At 42.5% G+C, this 19,750-nt stretch overlaps 3 protein-coding genes across 4 annotated transcripts; 1 reads left to right on the top strand and 2 right to left on the bottom strand.

The window, feature by feature from the left end:
• Positions 1 to 80: 80 nt before the first annotated feature.
• tmem125b (transmembrane protein 125b) lies at positions 81 to 1,611 on the top strand. The gene has a single exon (XM_076020946.1). The coding sequence runs from the start codon at positions 581 to 583 to the stop codon at positions 1,277 to 1,279; it is 699 nt and encodes a 232-aa protein (XP_075877061.1). The 5' UTR covers positions 81 to 580; the 3' UTR covers positions 1,280 to 1,611.
• Positions 1,612 to 1,833: 222 nt separating this feature from the next.
• Positions 1,834 to 3,906, bottom strand: LOC142884941 (uncharacterized). Its single transcript, XM_076020947.1, has 3 exons — positions 3,775 to 3,906; positions 2,898 to 3,060; positions 1,834 to 2,729 (listed from the first exon to the last, which is right to left on the bottom strand). The coding sequence occupies exons 1-3, from the start codon at positions 3,889 to 3,891 to the stop codon at positions 2,332 to 2,334; spliced, it is 678 nt and encodes a 225-aa protein (XP_075877062.1). The 5' UTR covers positions 3,892 to 3,906; the 3' UTR covers positions 1,834 to 2,331.
• Positions 3,907 to 5,779: 1,873 nt separating this feature from the next.
• Positions 5,780 to 8,750, bottom strand: LOC142884208 (protein shisa-like-2A). Of its 2 annotated transcripts, XM_076019726.1 has the most exons (3): positions 8,348 to 8,750; positions 7,661 to 7,797; positions 5,780 to 7,549 (listed from the first exon to the last, which is right to left on the bottom strand). In XM_076019726.1, the coding sequence occupies exons 1-3, from the start codon at positions 8,527 to 8,529 to the stop codon at positions 7,365 to 7,367; spliced, it is 504 nt and encodes a 167-aa protein (XP_075875841.1). In that variant the 5' UTR covers positions 8,530 to 8,750; the 3' UTR covers positions 5,780 to 7,364. The 2 variants fall into 2 exon arrangements, 1 of the variants encoding a protein (XP_075875841.1); XR_012926139.1 differs by lacking the exon at positions 7,661 to 7,797 and having other exon boundaries at positions 7,414 to 7,549; positions 8,348 to 8,484.
• Positions 8,751 to 19,750: the final 11,000 nt, after the last annotated feature.

Below are 19,750 nucleotides of genomic sequence, written 5' to 3'. Positions count from 1 at the left end.
AAGCATGATCCAACGCCTTTGGCCTTTGCCCATACAAGAAGACCAGATGGTGTTCCTGTTTGATATGAGAGGAGGAGGAGTTCTGCCAGGCACAGGGGTCGAAGCTCTGAAGAGGGCACTGAACACTCACGTTCATACCGTGGTGAACTTGTGGATGGACTGCAGCCTGTCGGGACGTCACTGTCGTGGTGTCTCTGCTTCCAGCCATCTTTGGATCCTCACTTTTTTTTAATTTTTTTTTTTTTACCAATTTGAAGTCTGGGTACCTGAGTCTGGATAATGCTGGTGAACATCTGGGCATGGGAAATTTTCCATCAAAGCTGGACCAGTTCTGCAGAAGCATCTGCTCCACCAGAGAATGAAGGCGATTACGTGAGATAGTTTGATATATTAAATGTCATTTTTTGATTGCAGTTAATTGCGATGGTTTGCTTTTGCAAACTCATGGAGAACAACAATGTTGTCTAGTGAGCATTTCTTCAAAGAAATTTTTGCTTCTGCAGTCAGTTACGATATAAAAAATTCTGTTAATTCTTAATTGTTTGTCAAATTTTGGACGAGCCGCGCTGTGATCACCGCCATGCCTGAGCTGCAAACCATCTACCAGCCCCGTTACGCCATGCATCGCCCCGGCGTCGTCTACCTGGAGCCCACCCTGCTCGGGCATCGCGTCCTGGACGACCAAGTGGAGCTGTGGTGGTTCAGTCAGCCACGTCACTCCCTGCTGTGCTACTGCGCCTCTGTGGCCCTCATCCTGGGCCTGGGCCTGGGCGGTGTAGGCATCCTCTCCACCACCACCAGCCTGTCTGGAGAGTGGCGCCTCGGGGTGGGCACCACACTCTGCCTACTGGCCTTGGCTGTTCTTCTCAAGCAACTTCTCAGTTCAGCCATCCAGGACATGAACTGCGTGCGCAGTCGGCGCCGCATTGAGCAGCTGAGGAGCGGGGGCAGGGCTGACCCGGCACTGATTCTAGCCGTGGGGCTGGCCGTGGTGCTTTGTGGGACGGTGCTTTTGTGTCTGGCCAGAATTGGCGAGCGAAGCCGTGACAGCGGGGAGATGTTGGTGTCCGGTCTGTTGCTGATGGCAGCAGGGGCAGGCATGGCTCTGGCTGTCGTGGGCTACTGTGCACTGGTGTTCCTCAAGAGACGAAGAGAACAAAGAAGGAGGAGGAGAACGATGCTGAGACTGAGCAGGGCAAGGAGGCTCGGGAGCCATGCTGCCAGAGTGTACAGTGTCTCTGAGATGAGTCAGGCCACCAGCAGGACCAGCCTGATATAAATGGACTTGGTGATCGGAGGTGGGACTTTGTGAGTGGATGTTAAAATACATAAAAAGGAAAGTTTTTGAAGGAAAACTTGCACATGTCCATTATTCAAAGGCCCTTTTAGAAGATGCACCATAGCTCCACATTACACAAGAAACCCACTTCACCAGTGGTTTTATTAACAATATTATTATTTCTAGCCTCCCAGTGAACTGACCACAGATGCAGAATGCCCTGACTTTACTTCCTTTCGCTCCACTTTTCAAAGAGTGTGTCCACCTAGTTCTGGAAATCAGCTGAATCATTAACACCTGTCAGGTTAGTGAACAACGAGTTACTATCTCCCACCATGTGGCCGCATTGCTTTTATATCCTTCCGTCATGTGGAAGATACAAAACAGCTCAATTAATTCTGTGAGGCTGAATCATGAAGAACAAAGATCTGGAAAAAAAATGAGTTGAATGTGGGACATTTGAACAAAAAGAATAACCCTGTTTATATTCAGAATAAATTAATTTGAAACTTGACATTTAAAAAATGTTTTTAAATGTCAGAGGAGAGGAAATATCTCCATAAAGATTTTATTTTCTTCACTCACTAAACATATCCAAGTCTCCCCCTTAAAACATTAAATACGTTAAACGTTTTATGCATCTGTATTGTTTATTCAGAAATATATGCAACAAACAGTATCAGAAGTGAATATTGTCTGACTCATGCTAAAAAAAAATGTCTTGGCTCTGCACCTAAAATCAGTAGTACTCAGGCTGTACCTCAGCATCATCCCAGGGCTTTAGAAAATAATCCTGGTAAGATTTGTGTAGAAAAAAGTGGCAAAACAAAACAGCGACTGCTTTCTACTATTGCTGTTATAGTTTTGTTACTCTGGTTTGTTTTTGTTTTTTTTGCGATTCTGTTGTTTTATATTAATCGTTTAAGGTGACCTCGTAAGACGTCTAATCAAAACCATTACAGCCTATAGACATATAAAATGTCAGATTAAAAATCCTTTGAGTGTGTGCACATGTGATCACAGTGTTTTGGGTGAGCCCTCTCTTCATCTAATCATCCTATGGTGAACTCAAGTTCGTCGTCACTGTCTTCCTCTTCCTCCTCCTCCTCGCCGCCCTCCCTTCCCTCTTTCTCCGCCCTGTGCTTCTCGCTGGTCTGTATGTAGTTGTCCTCGATGAAGCCGTCGTCATCGTCCTCCACATCTCCGCTCCCACTGACCACCGCCACTCGGCCCATCACCCTGCCCTGGTGGGCCATGTCCTCCGGGCCGTACTGGCTGATGCCGTCGCTCTCCTGGAGCAGCGAGTGTCTGTAGCTGACCAGGAAGCGGTGGAAGAGGCGGAACTTGACCAGCATCACGATGAGGAGCGAGAGTGCCAGGGCTGTTCCCAGTCCTGCAGCCAGATAGGACCACTCCACTGGCTTCTGCTCACCTCCTGGGTCAGATGATGCTTTGGGGGAGAACAGCAGACACATGGACATGTGACTATGACTGTGATGACTCTGAGGTCTCTGACAACAGTGCAATTAAAATGTTTCCCGTCAGCGTTCATAAGGCTCAAAGTGCCACAAACACACCCGCAGTTAAAAGAGGTCACTGTTAAAAAGCCTGATGCTACCTGACTGACTGGCGCTGCTGTTTGTGATGTTCAGGAGGCAATCAACTCCACATCTCGGAGCGCCTTCACAGGTGGGGTAGGCTGCGATAAAAAAGCCAGCCCACACAAATAACACAAAGGGGCTGCAGCTCTGCCAGCCCATCTCTTTGTCCAAAGCGATCACCTGAAAAGGACAAATTGTTTCAAGTTCATTCTGAAAATGAGCCCTGAAGTTTTACCACGTAAAGTTTATTGTTATTTAAGAGCGATGTAGAGAATGTTCTTTGAGAAAGTTGCTGCAGCAATAAATCTCATCGGAAAAGTGGAATTTATATTTTGAGATGACTGGAAAATGAAATCACTGCTTCTGCGACCTTTCGTGCTTTTTCTGTTGCCTTGATTCAATTTGACTGCATGTGGCCTTCAACACACTGAGGATTAAACAGCAGGTATTGAAAATGGATGGATGGTCTACTTTACAAATGTAAGTGATCAAAGCTAAATCAGGACATGACGAAAAACAGGCTACATGTTGTAGTTTTTTGTAAACAAAACACCAGCTGGACAGCTTATTCGCTGCTCACTTAGTATTCTCAAGATTTTATAATGACTAGGAACTCTGTCATTGATTGATGTTACATATTTAAAATTAGGTTTCATTTCCACATTGAACAAACCACAAACACAGATGGCAATCCCTAGATCACACGCATTTTGCTGCAGTATTGACTACTTAAAACAAATATTGAACCTGAGGAAACAGATGTCAGGTGTCAAATTGGCACTAGGAACATGATATTTTACCAGTCATATGACTTAAAAATATTTTGCAAGTACACACACGGCCCCATGCAAATAGAACACAATCAAATCCCAGAGAAACCTTAAAGTGACCTACCTGTGGGGAAAAAAGGTGAGAAACTTGGAAGACTTGAATCCTTTTACCTGCTGCTTTTGCCTTTGTCTCGTCGCTGAGGAGAACACAGAGACTAACTGGGCAAAGGTTGAATGCCATAATTGTACCCTTGCTGCTCTGTGTGCTTGAGAAACAGGTGTTAATGAGTAACTTTATTAGGTTGCATTCCACTTATGCACAAGATTCTTTTCTTTTGTTCACTTTCCTGAGCAGCAATTAGACTCTTGGCTCCACTTTAATTCTGTTGCTTGACATTTGTCATGTCTTTTCTCAACATCCTGATTGTTTATCCCACTACGGACACTGGAAAGCACAGGATGTGCGTAGCACTTGAGCGTTGATGCCACGCAGAGGCGCTGTTGTCCCTGTGTCTTTTTCCGGAGCTGTAGCCTTCATCTCTCGGTTATTATTCGTACACGATCATTCATAGGGCTGAAAGAATTGAAATAGGTTACGATGCATAAAAATTGAGTGTGTGTGTGTGTGTGTGTGTGTGTGTGTGTGTGTGTGTGTGTGTGTGTGTGTGTGTGTGTGTGTGTTTTGTTTTTTGTTTTAAGAAAAATTAAATGCACCCCGCACATTTTTTGGTTCATCAGCAGGATTCATTGGGTGTAAATTGATGAACGGTCTGCTGTTCATCATCAATGCAGAAATATCTCTCTATGTAAGCTTTACATAGAGAGTTGCTGAATCCACAGCTTTAACATCAATTGTGGAATTTCAAAGGGACATCAAATGTGTTGATATTCTGTGTTCAACCCTAAAATTCCGCTTGCAACATTCTCGTTTGAGTTTGACAGGATTTCACAGTCAGCTAAATGAACACAGCTTGTGCTTCCCTCTATAGGATATGTTTGGTCTGACAAAGAGCATTTCTTCTTCTTTTTTTCAGCTCGAACAACACCCCCCACCCATCCACCACCGCCACAAAAGGTCAGCAAAGTGGAGTCCTTGCACTGTATGGGAGACTTTACACCTCTCGTTGCAGCAGCCAAAGTGATTTTGTGGTCACTGTGTCACCACCATCACCCTCACAAATCATTTACTTTGAGAAAATGCTCAACAGTCACACACCTACAAAATAAGCCAGCCCTTCAGCTGTGGCTTTGGGAGGAAGAGGAGCAAGGGCAGGAGCAGAACCTGCCGTTTTCAACATTTAATTATTGATGTTTTTGCTATGAATATGATACAAATGTGAGGCTTTGGCATTTTGCTGAGATATGCCCTTGATTTTGCTGTTGACTAAGACATGACATCTAAGCAGACAGAGGCTCATTGGAGTGGTTACACCACTGCAAAATAATCAGGTGGTGTCATTGAATTAAGATTTTTTTTAATGGGTGCTTTTTGAAGAACTGTACAATGGCGATGGTGCGGATGTCATTCCACACTGAAATTACCTTGTAGATTGCTTGATGCAAGTGCAATATAACCTCTTGCACTTTTAAGGAAAGTGTGTTTGAGTTCTTTCTTTGAATGAATCAGAAATATATATATAAAAAATTGAGGTGTCATTAAAGCAGTGTTTTGTGACTAGTTAGCCAGGCAGTAAAGAAGTTACAAAATTCTTTTGCACTATTTTGATTTTTTTTTTTTTTATTATTGAAAAAAAACAACTCCAGTAACAATGAATTGGTTTAATGTGTTTTTTAATTTCATGCTGATTGCTGAGACAAAACTTCCAAAAGCCATTAAAATAAATATTTGAAAAACTAAGCAGCAGCAAAGACACTCATGTTTAGAAAATCAGTAAGGCATCACAGGCATGGTGGTAAAGCACAGCCTGGTTTCTGTTGGTCAGTTTAAAAGGGAAAATGCACAGTGATTTGAACATATTAAATGTAATTAGATAAACTAAAAATAATTATACATAATATTAATCTTGAAGAAGATCCATCGTGAGTACAGGCTGGTTGTTTTCTGTGGCAGGCTGGTGAGGTTTATATAGCTAAACTACAGAAAAAGCGCCCCCCCCCCCCCCCCCCCCACACGCTTTTTTTAATCAAGGTGCTGACACACAGAGGAATGTTTTTGAGAGCAGCCAAGCCAAGAGAGACACTGATGTTGAACTATCAAGTGGCATGTTGTTCCATCATAATTCAGTGAGGGCAGCAGCCTAATCTCCTAAACACTTAAAACTAGTGGCAAAACAATCCTGGCGGATAACTAGTGCTACAGGGCAGAGATGTGTTTAAGCTCCTGGGTCGATCAGTGCACGTTAAGCAGAGCTGATGGAGAGCTCCATCCAAAAGCACTTCAAACGTGAAGCCATTTAATGGTTACATAAGGCAAAAACCACAGAGGAAATTCCATCATTTTAAATTGCTTCTGACTAAAGGTTTGAAATTTTGCAAATCTCACTTGGTTTTTTCTAACCATGTTCTGTGTCTGTGTCATTCAATCTGATTCTTGTTTTGCTTGCCCCATTTTTTAGGCCTTATCAGCTAAAGCTTTAGGGGGAAAAACACTTTATAATGTCACAAAGGGAACTGATGCCTCCACCAGGTAATGGTCCCCATCCAGTTGTTGCCAGTGTTTTCCTTCCTTTCAAACGTGCAAGATCTCACAAAGCATAAACATCCAGGTTTTTTTTTTTGTTGGAGGCTGTAAACAGAGTGCTCACTATACTGTTTTCCAGAGATCTAAAGAATTTGGGGATATTAAATGGTGCAAGACTGTGTCATTGAAGGCTTAGCAAAAAAGACTAAGACTAACAAAGACGTGAAAACAGCAAGAATTTAGGACCATTAAGTCATTCAAATTTCATGACAAGTCAAAGACGCTACACCTTCTTCACACAGACTTTCAAATGTCTAAAAAAAAAATGCAAACCATGTGATAAATGTACTACAAAATGAGCATTTCTCAGCCTCACTGGTTGATGCTGATTGTTGGAGAAAACACCCACTATCCTCTGACCGGTGAACATTCTTCTGTTGATGGGACTCAACATGTGACCGGCTGTGATTCGGGGGAATGAACTTTTGCCTTTTGACTAAGCACAGATTTCGGTCTCAGGTGTTGAAATTAATCAAACCTTAACTTAAAGTCAACATCTTCTACAGTTGCATGAAAGAGTCTCGCAAGTGAGTGTTTTTTTTTCCTGTGTATGTTGGATTAAAAATACAGCCTACAGTTGTGTTCTGCTTTGGAAAAGCTTCCCAAAAATCCCTGAGTAAAAATGTGACTTTGATTATCCATTAATCTGAACTGAGAAGCGCCCTGTGCAGTCTCACAGACCTTCTTCCCAATTCTTTTCTTCAAATGCCAATGAATATCCCATGTGTGAACCAAAACGCTCAAGCTTCCCTCATCACTCAGGCCTACCGAATATTTTTGAGAGCAAAACAAAGCACATTTCTCTTTCAATGAGTTCATTTGGAGTGGCCTGAACGTTGTTAAAGCTACTCGTGAGGAGAAAGTATTCAGTCATGGCAGAGGCCTTGGCTTTGTCTACCATTTATGTGCTTCATCTTCATAGCTGCACCTCAGGCAGACATGGTGTTTAGCTCTGCTAAATGCCATGGCTGCCTCCCAGTTTGTCTTGTTCCTCCACTGGACCGTCTGCTGGTCTATGGGGGGCTCTCCACCTTCACGCTAGTGACATTCCCTGTGAAGCACCTCTGGAACAGGATGTCAGGGTTGGGCGGCTGGTTATCACAGTCCAGCTTCCTGCTCATGAAGTGTTTTCTAAATCCCTGCGGACCTCTGGAGGAGGTCTCTCTGGCGTGGCTGGGTCCTTCGCTGGCTTCTCCGCCTGACAGTGAAAATGAAACAGCATGTTTTAAAAACAGAGTTCTATGGAGAAATGGCGTTACTGCGGCAGCATGCTGAAGAATTCCCTCATGTCACAGGAGCACGGCCTCACCTGGAACTCTGAGGGGCAGGCCATTATCAGGGTGGCGGGGTTTGGTGGAGACAAAGAGGTAACAAAGGACACACACTGTGATGAGGAAGGCGAGCAGGACCACAGCTGCAATGGACAAACCAACCAGAGCACCAAAGCTGGAGGAGAAGAAGGGAGAGAAGGAAAAGAAAGAAAAGGAAAGGGGAAGGGGAAGGGAGGAAAGGGAAAATAAGTATACAGGGAAGGAATAAAGAGGGAAAGGAAGGAAATAATGGAAAAAGATTGGAAAGGAAAGGAAATAAATGAAGGATCGAAGAAATCATGCAAGAAGGCGAGGAAATAAAGGGAAAGGTGTGAGAAATAAAGAAAGGGGGGAAGGAAAGAAAAAGAGAAATAAATGAAATATTAGTGTATGGAATAAAAAAGGGAAAGGAAAATATTGAAGAGAATGCAAAGATGAAATAGAAATGTATGTAATGGAAGGAGCAGGAAAGGTGTGGAGCGGTTGAAAAAAAAAAAAAAAAACTACAGACTAATATTACAATATAACAAATGACTTAAAAACCTGTTGTAAGTATTCACAGATCCACCCAAAAGCAAACCCACACACAACCACGACGTCAAGACTTAAAAACAAAAAAAAAAAAAAAAAAACTCCCGCGGACCAAATCAGGTGCGGTGGAGGAGAGGAAACCGCGCTGCTCTTACCTCAGCCACCACATGTAGCTGTACTCGTACGGGTAGAAGCTGTTGGGGTCATCGCAGCAGTACTTAACGTCATTGAACCCGCAGCAGTAAATGGCCGTGGCGGCGCTTCCCGGCCGGGGGCAGAAGAATCCGTCCACCTGCGCCCCGTCAGCGCTGAAGTAGCCGCTGCACTCCGGGCTCATTGCGCCTCCGCTGCTACCGCCGCCGCTGCCGCCGCCGCTGCTGCTGGAGAACCGAGGAGGAAAAGTAGGAGCGCACTTTGTGTCCGCAGATTAAAACGAGGAAGTCCCCCGCCTCCTAACTCTCTACCCCACTCCACCCACACATGCACCCCCCGCGTTCATCCGCGCGCCACACCTCGAGGCGCACCGCGCGTCATGGCGTGGTGGTCGAGGCAAGGCAGTGACGTTGCCGGAGATCTTTCCTTGGGGTTGGCAATTGTGAGATCATGGCTCACACAAGAGTGGCAATAAGTAGAGACCTGAAATGAAATGTCTCCATGTTGATTTTTTTCTGTCAATTTCCGGTTGTTGAGATTTTGCTTTCTATCACTCTGTCTCATGCTAAACTATGATTGGACAGTCGTTACAGTGAGTTTCGGGCTGTCTACAGTATGTTTTTTTATTTTATTTATTTCCTTGTCCCTGAAAAGATACCCTATACAATTCTATGCTCTTGAAAGCATAGTATAATTGAAGGACTGAGTCCCCAGTGATAGTCCAGGTCTGCAACAAAGCAATGAACAAAGCAATGAAATTTTACTGTTTCTTTCCTCACAGCTCACACCTTTTTTACTTGAAAGACTTGACTCCACATCACTGTACCTTCACTGATTCGCCGCACCTACACCATTATTCTGAGTCGTTATGCAGTGAGATTCCTAACCTAAGCTAAAAGATGATATCCATGTGTTTCATTTTGACCCAATGACCCCGTAATAAACGTTTGGTTCCCTGGTTTCTGTGGTGGAAAAATGATTGTTGAATCATGTGGGTTGTGACAACTGGACATGTACAGATATTTCAGCAGACCTTTAGTATATGCAGCCTCTCTAACTCCAATGTTAGGTCAGGTTGACCGAAAACAGATTGGCGAAGGCGTCAAGTAGCTCATAGGGGTTCGTATCTTTGTCCAGCGACATTGAGTCTGGAGCGAATCCAGATATGGTTGGGGAGGTGATCAACAAATTACATATGTATCTGCTCATTGTATGCTCATGTTTATTCATCTCATGCTCATGTTTATTCCGTGGTATAAAAGACTTGTACTCATGATGTTCGGTGAACAACTGTGTCGGACATACGCTCGTCTCGGATACCCTTGTTCCTCTCGCGGGATTAAACACTTGCTTTTTCATCAAACAGAGTTCAGAGCCATCCTTTCACTCACACAGCAGAGAAGCAAAAAACTCCACAACAGTTTAAAATCAAAATAAACCACGAGCCAGTGCTATTGATCCACAGGTAGACATGGACCAGGTGCTGCAGGTCCTGCCTGCAACACACACTAAATAGCACCCATGGCCATTGGGAAGGTCCTGGAGTCATCAAACAAAAACGAACGTGTTTGTTTCATCAAGGCCTACAATTCTCACATGACAACCCTCACTGAAAACAAACAACAAGCGCACAATTTGCTTACACATATGATTAATGAGACCTCTTTCAGTCCATATTTCACCCACTGAACATGCTTCGAAACTAATCAAATTTGCTTGACAGGTTCAGACTGGTGAAACATTTAACAAACATCAGGAATGAACCTGCAAGGCCACCAACAAAAACAAAAGTATCCACCCAGCAATGCAAAGACAAAATCACTCGTTTGTCTCATCATTGTCTCCTGTGGTCACGCTGCAGAAAGCTTATTGTGGACTTTTGTGGCGATGATGGCAGCGGCATCAATGGCATGTGTTAGCAAGCCACAGCAAGATCAGTCCCTTGAATGTGCTTGCAGCTTTAATTCTAATTGTTACTGTAGTTGTTCGTATTTATTGATTTCAGGGTGACCTTATATCAGTTTGTCTGTCAGTATTCCTATGAATTAGAGGACTTCTCAAATGTTAAATTCTAATAATAAACCTATACCAGCTTGTTCGTACTGTCCTTAATTTCTTCTTTTGAGTATCTTGTTTCCCCAAGAACAAAATTCAGACCAATCATCAATTCAGAAATACTAATACTGTACATCAACCAACAAAGGTATGACTTGAGATGCTGGAGTGTGGAAGTGTAAGGCATTTTGTGAAATTATCCCCCCACAGTGGCCATAGCCACCACTGGCCGACACGGAGCTACACGCCCGCGTCGAGGAGAGGAGGGGAAGCCCCTCCCTGCTGCTGATTGTTTTAACCAAAATAAATAACGCTCAGCAAGCACACAGGTGCAGGCCGTCAGAGCCAGCTAGGTCTTCTCTGCTGGCCTAAACATTCTCAGAAAAGTATGGTTTCCCATAGATATGATAATAAAGTTATTCCCGATATATATTGTGCTATATAATATCCACCTGGTTGCGATGGTTCCATTGTTGTATATTACTGTAGAGTTTTTATCCATTCATATTTCAGCTGGCTTGTTTTGTCAGGGTCTTATGAAATCTGCCGAAGCTTAGCAGAATCAACATTGCAGGCTCCTGTGCACTGCAAGTGAACAGACGACAGTCAGTCACAGTCATTTGCGATAGCCAATCAGATTTCAAATCTGCAATGCCAATGCCAGCTAGCTGATCTCAACGCTGAACTTCACAAGTGCTCGTCCTGTAAGTGGAAAAGCACTGAGAACCTGACAGACTCAACTTAACCCGGAGATCTGTTTGCCACCACGACACACCCTCATGTCTGAAGGTGAATGTTAAGATTTAGTTGCCAAATCATCTGCGATTTGTAATGTACATGCTGTGGGGCATTGGCCCAGCAGTGCCAACATGTTCAATCGTTTAATAATTTAATAGATTGTTTCATTATCGAAACAATCTATTATCGAAACGTGGCAATGAGCAGTTTATTGGACAAGTTTGGACAAGAGTGTTTGCTCACTGTACTGTAAGTTTTAACAGTATCAGTGGCCCTAGTTACTTTGTCTTAATTGCGATTTTTAATGCACCAGAATCAAAGTATTGTTCAACTAGGTCACCTATATGAAGGTGATGTACCGGGGGATTCTGTATGGATTCTGAGCCATGGTGTCATATTAAGTGTAATATGAGGTGTATTAATTAGGGTGGCCTAGTCATGAAATGCACGGGCTGCCACAGCGAGCACAGAAGACAATTCTATGATCTACAAGTGTCAGCTGTGCACAGATAGAGGAGCAGAAGCATGGATCACTATGTCTTATCTCTTGGGATGGATGCTGCAGATCTGCATGAACTCAGCGTGTAGCCAAATTACCCGGATGGCTGACTCACTGGGGACCAGAAGCTTGCAGGTAGAGTCAGTCAATCACAAAAAAAGCAGTGTGGATCACTAGGTGGAAGCAGCACAGCGCTGTGTTGCTTGGCTATGTCCCCGATGGCCACTGTGTCAGCCATATGACACGGTAGAGTATCACATAAATACAAGTCACCATCTACTGCCTCATTCTGAAAAGCCTTGTGTCAGTTGGGGCAATTAAACTGATCATTCTACATCAAGTGAGCCAACCTCTGTGTAATGTTCACATGCAATATTAAGGCAGGCTGACAGAACACCAGTGCAGTGCCATCATCTGTAGGCGTGAGATTGACATCTCTTCCAATAAAGATCAGCGCTCCTGACTGCAAACCCACAGTGAGAGATTTGCTGTTTTATTAATAAGACCCAGGTTGGATCATTACTGCCTGGATGCTGGCGTCATTTGGCAGTGGTGCTCAGTCTTTTAGAATATGTAATATATGTAATATTGTAATAATTGCAATACTTTAATAAAATGTAATGATTTTCAAAATGTATTTTCATTGGGCCAAAATTGGTGTGACATTCAATAAGCATGATACGACACTCTCTTTTGCTTTCAAGGTGTATGTACACTAGAAATAATCAAGAAATAATATGGAACTCCAGACTTGTGTTGCCTCAAAAATTTTTTTTAAATAAATAAATATATAATTGATGAAATCCCCATCCCACAATCCCCAAGTTCACTCAATGCCTTATCTACTGTGGGAAATGTACTTATTTACTGAAACTTACTGCTAGTGGGAAAACTTTGTGGGAAATCAACATCTTGAACTTACTGCTTACTATTATGCAGCTGCTGAGTATGTTATGAAAACCATAGCCATAGCCTTACGTGGGAGAATAGAAGATAAGAAAGGAGAGGCCGCCTGTTCCCGTGAGAATAGAAAGGAAGAGCCATCTGCTCCCGTGAGAGTGGCGGGTGTTGTTGGAAAACTTGTTTGAGCTTGTGTGCAGATAAAACATAAAATGATTATTTTCTCTCTCTCTCTCCCTCTCTCCTCTGTCTTTTCTCTCTTCCACGCCTCTAAATCTTTACGCCTTGGCCCTCAAGCGTCATGCGCGTCCACCTCCTCCCACTATCCCGCCCCTCCGACTACTCTCTCCGCCCATCACCAAGCTCCACCTACGATGGATAGAAAAGGGCAGAAGCCCTGAGCTGTCCCTCCAGGCTCACAAATTCAGTCAGTCAGTCAGTCAGTCAGATAAAACGAAGCTAGACGCAGGTGCGGCTGGCATCCTGAGAAAAGAGACTCCAAGACGACAACATCCTCCTCAAACTGACCGGGCCGTGAGAATAACTCTCATTCTCACGATGCATCGCTGCCATGACAACCATTGGGTGACAAGCACCTGCCGGCAGAAAGAGGATAAAGGACGAGGATAAAGGGGCGCGCTTCTCGATCTGAAGGGAGAAGAGAACGCTCGGAGCGCTCCGCATCATTTATTCAATTGTGGCTTAATACTGAACTTTTATTAAATTGTTAACTTTGACTATTGACCTCGTCTCCGTTATTCCGATCAACGAATGCGCAAGGGAACTGGGGAAAGGAGGCTCCTTCCCTCAACACTACTCACATCAATGTAAGATTAAAATAAAAAAGTGTGTGAATCTTCTTACAAATTTCAATGCAATTGCAATGCAGTTCAATTACAATCTAAACCTTAAAGGTTTCCAGATCTTGTAGTATTGTTGAAGTCTGTCCTTTAACATGAATATTAACGGCTGAAGAACGTGTCAATGAAATGTTGCATCCACATCCTGGTTGAAGTAGCTGCTTCCCCCTTCCAGAACATTAGCAACAGTTTTCTTTGTCTTTTTTGTTGTTGTTTTTGCTGTATTGACACAATAACTCATGAACAGCTGCTGGGAATTTTTGAGTCAGTATATTGTGTCCCACTGTTAATTCAAAAAACCTTTTGGGTGGAGTTTGCATGTCCTCCCTGTGTCTGGGTGGGTTCTCCCACAGTCCAAAAACATGTGTGAGGTCAATTGGAAACTCTAAATTGTCCATAGGTGTGTGTGTGTGTGTGTGTGTGTGTGTGTGTGTGTGTGTGTGTGTGTGTGTGTGTGTGTGTGTGTTTGTGTCTGAATTTTTGTTTGTCTTTGTTTGTCTCTGTGTGGGGCCTGCTATGAACTTCCGACTTAGCTGCATGGAAAAGGCTCCAGCAGACCTCCACAACCCTGAGTTCAGGAAGAAACGCCATTGAAAATGGATGGTTGGACCAAAAATAAGCAAACAAACAAAAATCCACAAAAATAGAAAATTACCGGGTGCTCTCAAGTAAATTCCAGGTAAATTCAACTCTTCAAAAGAGGAGTAAGCCACTCAGACTTTCTTCGGGCACACTGCTGCAGAACTCCAGGATTAGCATCAACTTTTTTCTGCTATAATGATGATTATTTAATTGCAGTTTATGCTGCACCTGTTGCACGTCCTTTAGTTTTCGAAGGTCTAAGCTTAGAGGGTGTGCATTGATTCAACTTTTATTTTAGTAAACTTGGATTGTACAATACCACCACCATTAGTGCAGAGACTCCTGGGAGTATAAAGTTTTCCTACTTCCTGCAAGGTTTTTTCCTCATAATGAACTACTTCCTGTGGGGTGTAAGTGCCAAAGACTTTCTGTTGACAGTAAATGTACTACACTGATCTATTTATGTTTTGCTCAATATTCTTAGTCTATCCGGATTGAAATGTAATTGTCTCTTCCTGCTGTTGCTGCTCCTGCTGTTGTCTCTCAGCAAGTCGCAGAAACATGCAATACCAATTACTTAAAGGACTCTTCACCTCAAGTGGTGCTTGATTTGGAAACGAATACATAGCATGCAGTAGATCAGCTGATGTTTGTGCCTGCTGTGCAGACCGAAGCCATAGAGGAGGCAACAGAAAACAAGATGAGATTAGAAGAGACCTCCCGCCTCACATATTTCCACCAGGTGAGGAAAAATTGGAATTCCGTGCAGTCAGAGGTGATGTTGGGCAGGAACTCGCCTGGTAGAGTCTTCGCCTGCTGGCAAAACACCAATGGTGTCACAAAAATTGGATCCCTTTGTTGTTGTTGTTGTTCTTCTTCTTCTTCTTCTTCACTGGAGGACTCCATTCTGCATGGGGGAAATATCGAAAAACAATGCAGCGTCTCTGTGGTAGACCTATGCCTGACAATGTTGCATCTATACAGTCCATGTTTATGGAGGCATCATAAATCAGGTGTCGGCATCAGGTGTTGTAAAAGACACACGTGTCATAACTGTAACTAACAGTACGTCATACACATTCATTCTGTGGTGGCACATGTTTTACAATTATTAAAACAACAACAACAACAACAATCAAATTACTAAATGACATGACCAAAGCTGAACAGATTCATTTTGGGGAGTATTTTTCCATTTCGGAGACAAACATCTCCGAAGAGAGGAGATGTCATTCTTTTAACTGTCAAATTTCTGTTTTTTTTCCCATTGTAAGGGTTGCTGAGAGAACAGTGTGCGCGCACACGTGTGCATATGTGCATGCACCCAAGCCACCCAACATTCAGTTTAATTGAACGTGCAATTGAACAGCTTTTCAGCCATGACGGAGTTCTATGCTTCACAGTGTTGCCGCCACTCTACCCAATTGTGCTGCGCAACAGGCAATATAATAAGCCCTTATTGCTACGGACATGGATTAAATGAAGTTAAACAAATGCTGTCAATTACTGCTGCTACTGTGGTGCAGCGCAGGCTTATATGTAACCCACACCAGACCTTCCTCCACCCGTCGGTGTATTTTGGTGATGCTGCTGGGAGAATGTCAGTCAGTGCAGTCCACACGCAAGAATTATGAATGTACTCAACTCATGACAACCATATTGTTGCTTTATGCTGGCACGGGGTGGAATTCTTCCCCTCGGTGAAACTCCAGCACAGTCACATGTATTGATAAATATCCCCAGAGTGTCTGTCGCCATCGTGTTTCAGTGAAGTGTTTTTATCAGTATTGAGCTGCTTCAAAACTCAGTGTATGAATAAGCAGAATACAATGGAACCTAATGTCGAGGCGATGTGATTAAAGGGCACCTATGATGTTTTTCCACTTTTCTGAGCTTTAAAAACTGTTGAGCCTATCGTCAAACGATCTCAATATCGTCAAATAATGACGTTCATGCGTTTGGACGTGAGCCCTGCAAATTGTTGGGCATGGTTCTAAACGCTCTGTTCAGAGATTTTTTCAACACTGGGCACGGAATGGCGTCATTGTGTGCCGGATCTCCTTTCATGGCCAAGCTCCGGCACCCTCTCGGACTGGTTCCGCCCTCCCCCGGAAGTGATGTCGCAATGCGCTGCTCCAAGAAAATGTTGGCGTGTCAGGGAAATTAAATATAAAGCAAAAAATTCAGAGTGACTACCGAAGCACCAAGGACCACAACCGTTGATAACTTTCATGTGTAGAGGCAGTTGCACAGTATTTATCTTGCTCTTGGGGAGGAGATGATTAGCTGTGATCAAACTGAACTCTACCTTCAACTGAGGGTTTTTCCAGTGGCTTCTGAGTTTTTACAAAATGTTAATGTACTGCAGTGACATGAGGAGCCGGATGTCTGTGTGACAACTTCTGTTGTCTGGTGCTTGTTCTTGTACAGGATTTGGTTCTATTTTAATTCTTTGAAACAGTCTTTACGTTGAGTGTTTTCATGTAGGAACGTGTTAGGCCAGGACTTGAGGCAGGACTCAGAGGGTTAACAGAAAAGTACATTTATTTCACAAGCAATTGTCCTTAGATCAGAGAGATCAAATAAACAGGCTATAGGAATCCTATTCTCACTGAGCTGAAAAAAATAAAATAAATAATCACTCGCATGGAGGAAAAAGGAACAAATAACTAACAAAAGTATACTCTCATAGCAAATCTAGGTTTTAACGAAAAATCACTCACGAGGAAAATGACTAACTAGTAAACAAAATCCTATTCTAATAACAAAACTTAGCATTAACAGAAAATCACTCGACCTCGAGAACCAATCATCTTACTGTGGCGTCTTACGGCTGTGGCTGCGCCCGGGTTCAGGGCTAGGCAAGACAGACGGAGACACTCTGGCACAAGACAAGGGGAACGCAGACTATTTGAACACACAAGGTAACAAGGCACAGCTGGAAACAATGGGTAATTGGGTCAGACGAACAGGTGGAACATGAGGAGAGGTTGTGATCTGAAACGAGAGGAAGTTGTCAAAATAAAACAGGAAATGACGAGACAAAACCCTAAGACGAGACAAAACCTCACCATGGTGTGACAGAATGCACAAAACAAAAAATATTATTACTAACTTATCATATATATATATATATATATATATATATATATATATATACATAAATATATATATATATATATATATATACATATATATATATATATACATATATATATATATATATATATATATACATATATATATATATATATATATATATACATATATATATATATATATATATATATACATATATATATATATATATATATATATATATATATATATATATATATATATATAGATCCGGCATATATATGAATTTCTCTCTCTCTCTCTATATATATATATATATATATTTATACATATATACATATATATATACATGAATGTCATGTCAATTCCAAAAGAGTTGTTGTTGTTTTCCAGGCCCTGACAACAACTATCCAACACTATGTGTGTCTGAAGGTTACATCTTGGGTTGTGAGAATGCAGATGCATCGTCGTCTTACTAACACGTCTGCTGTTTCAGATAAGACTTAAAAAATGGAAGCGAGATTAGGAATCAGAAGGAAGAACTGGTGCCTTTGCTATTGCTGAGATGCATAACTGGCAAGGCATATGTCATGATCCATGGACTAGACATTGCAAAGTAAATGACTATATCGGGGACTTAATGAAACTACCTGTCCGCCACACTCAGGGGCTCGAGCTGAAGTAACAAGGCTCAGTGGAATAACTTCAGCTGTGAACATATTCTGGATCATTGACTGGTGGTTGAAAAGGTAATTTGGTCTGATCTTTCCCTGCACTCTCTCCAGCGCTTTCATCAGTATGGCTATGTCAGATGGAAACGAGGATGGGCCCATCGAGTTCTGAGTAAATAACATAATCCTACAAACTGGAGGAATAGGGAAATGAAGGAGTCACACAGGAGAGAATAAACAGAGTTAATGAGGTCGGAGGAAGCAGGAAGAGGTGTGCAGCTGCTTTGATAAACAGATGAGGCGTGTAACTTTCTCCTCCCACCTGTGGATACAACTAAAGGTGCATCAACCATTCAGGTTGATGCACCCTCTAGTTTCAGATGTGATAATGATAATGTCTCACTCTTCCATCCTGCCAGCCTCCAACAGATGGCGTTTTCAAATTGGCCTTCGCAGAATGAATGAGTCAAACCTTTCGTAACAAGCTTTGAATGCGGGCTCTCTCCATAGTATCATCAGTGACATCAGTGGCAGTTCTACCTCCAATGGCGCCCTGGTTGACTGGGCTCCTTACAGGGCAGTGAATGCATTAACATCAACCCTTGGAAGCCTTCAGCTTCAACTTCCTGTTGTGGATGTGTAGAGGTTTTATTCAACCTCTTTGAGTTCAGCTTCACCTCTCCAGACACTGATTGGAATCTAACATCCCATTCAGTATACAGACTTGATCATTTGACACAGCATGAGAGTATAATTTATCATGTGTTATTTCTAATCATGGAGTTATTCTGTTTTATGTTTTGATTTTGTCAAGTCCACTGCCTTTACACGTATACATTATTATTATTATTATTATTATTATTATTATTATTATTATTATTATTATTATTACAGTTTTAATATGAACAAAAGTTTTTGACACAATCAGTTCCGTTAAATTGAGCTACAAAAAGATTGACCGTCTTCAGAAAACATGGTTGTTTGTTGGGAAAACGCACAAAAAAAAAAGTTGTATTGGAGTAAAAAAAAGACTACTCCCCTTCCTATGAGATTATAAAGCAAGGAATATGTGGAGACCCTGTGATGACGGAGGTTTGATATAACTGCCTGGTCTAAATCAATGCGGGGCACACCAGGCTTGACAGCTCACTCTAATCCCAGATTATCTCTGTCCTGTCCATCCAGCAACGGGGGGAAAAATTGGTGGAAGAAAAGGGATTATTTGTCAGCGGTGGGTAACGTTGGTGGGTTGCAAGGAGAAAACACACACCTACTGCGCTCGTTTGTCAACATTCTTGTCATTTGTACAGATGCTTGCACGCTGTTTACAGCAGAGCTCATTCCCCTCGGCTGGCGGCTATTCAACGCATTACCACTAACAAGAAATGACTTCAGCCACGGCCCAGTTGACATCCACACATTCTGCCTCATGATGAATGTTTAGACCTTTCCCCTGTTTTTCTCCTCTTAATGACAGAACGGAGAATCACTACTTCAAACATGATGATGTGATGGATGCCCCCGCTGTTACAGCACTGAGCTTCACATGTCACTTCAACCCCAGACTTCAATATTAAATTTCAGCTGTGACAACCTATTTCTGAAGGGAGGGAGGTGACGAAAAAAACTAAACGATGATTGAAGGAGCTCTGTAGGAGCTGTGCTTGAGAGAGCAACTGCATCATGGGCAACTCCAGACATCCGCTCCAAGGCAGCTCAGAGGAGTAGCCGTAGCAACAGGCACCTCTCACTACGTTGTCGAATGGAGCGTTTTAAGAGATTGTTTGTTCCTTTGGCTATAAGGCTGTATGACAGATGTGTCTAAACCTAACATGTGCACTTTATCACTATTGTTAGTAAGTAATGTTTTTTAGAATTTTTTAGAATTTTTTAATTATTTTTAATTTTTAGAACACATTTATGAATGTGTTTCTGGTGGCTGTGTGTTGTTATGTGTTTCTCTTGATACTGGACACCTGAATTTCTCCTACGGGAGATGAATAAAAATCAAATTAGTTATAA

This window comes from Nelusetta ayraudi, unplaced genomic scaffold (assembly GCF_046127955.1).
Source record: "Nelusetta ayraudi isolate G7.1 ecotype Tasmania unplaced genomic scaffold, CSIRO-AGI_Nayr_v1 ptg000011l, whole genome shotgun sequence".
Classification (NCBI taxonomy): domain Eukaryota; kingdom Metazoa; phylum Chordata; class Actinopteri; order Tetraodontiformes; family Monacanthidae; genus Nelusetta; species Nelusetta ayraudi.
The sequence above is the reverse complement of the archived record's forward strand: the minus strand, read 5'-3'. Positions and strand labels throughout refer to the sequence as shown.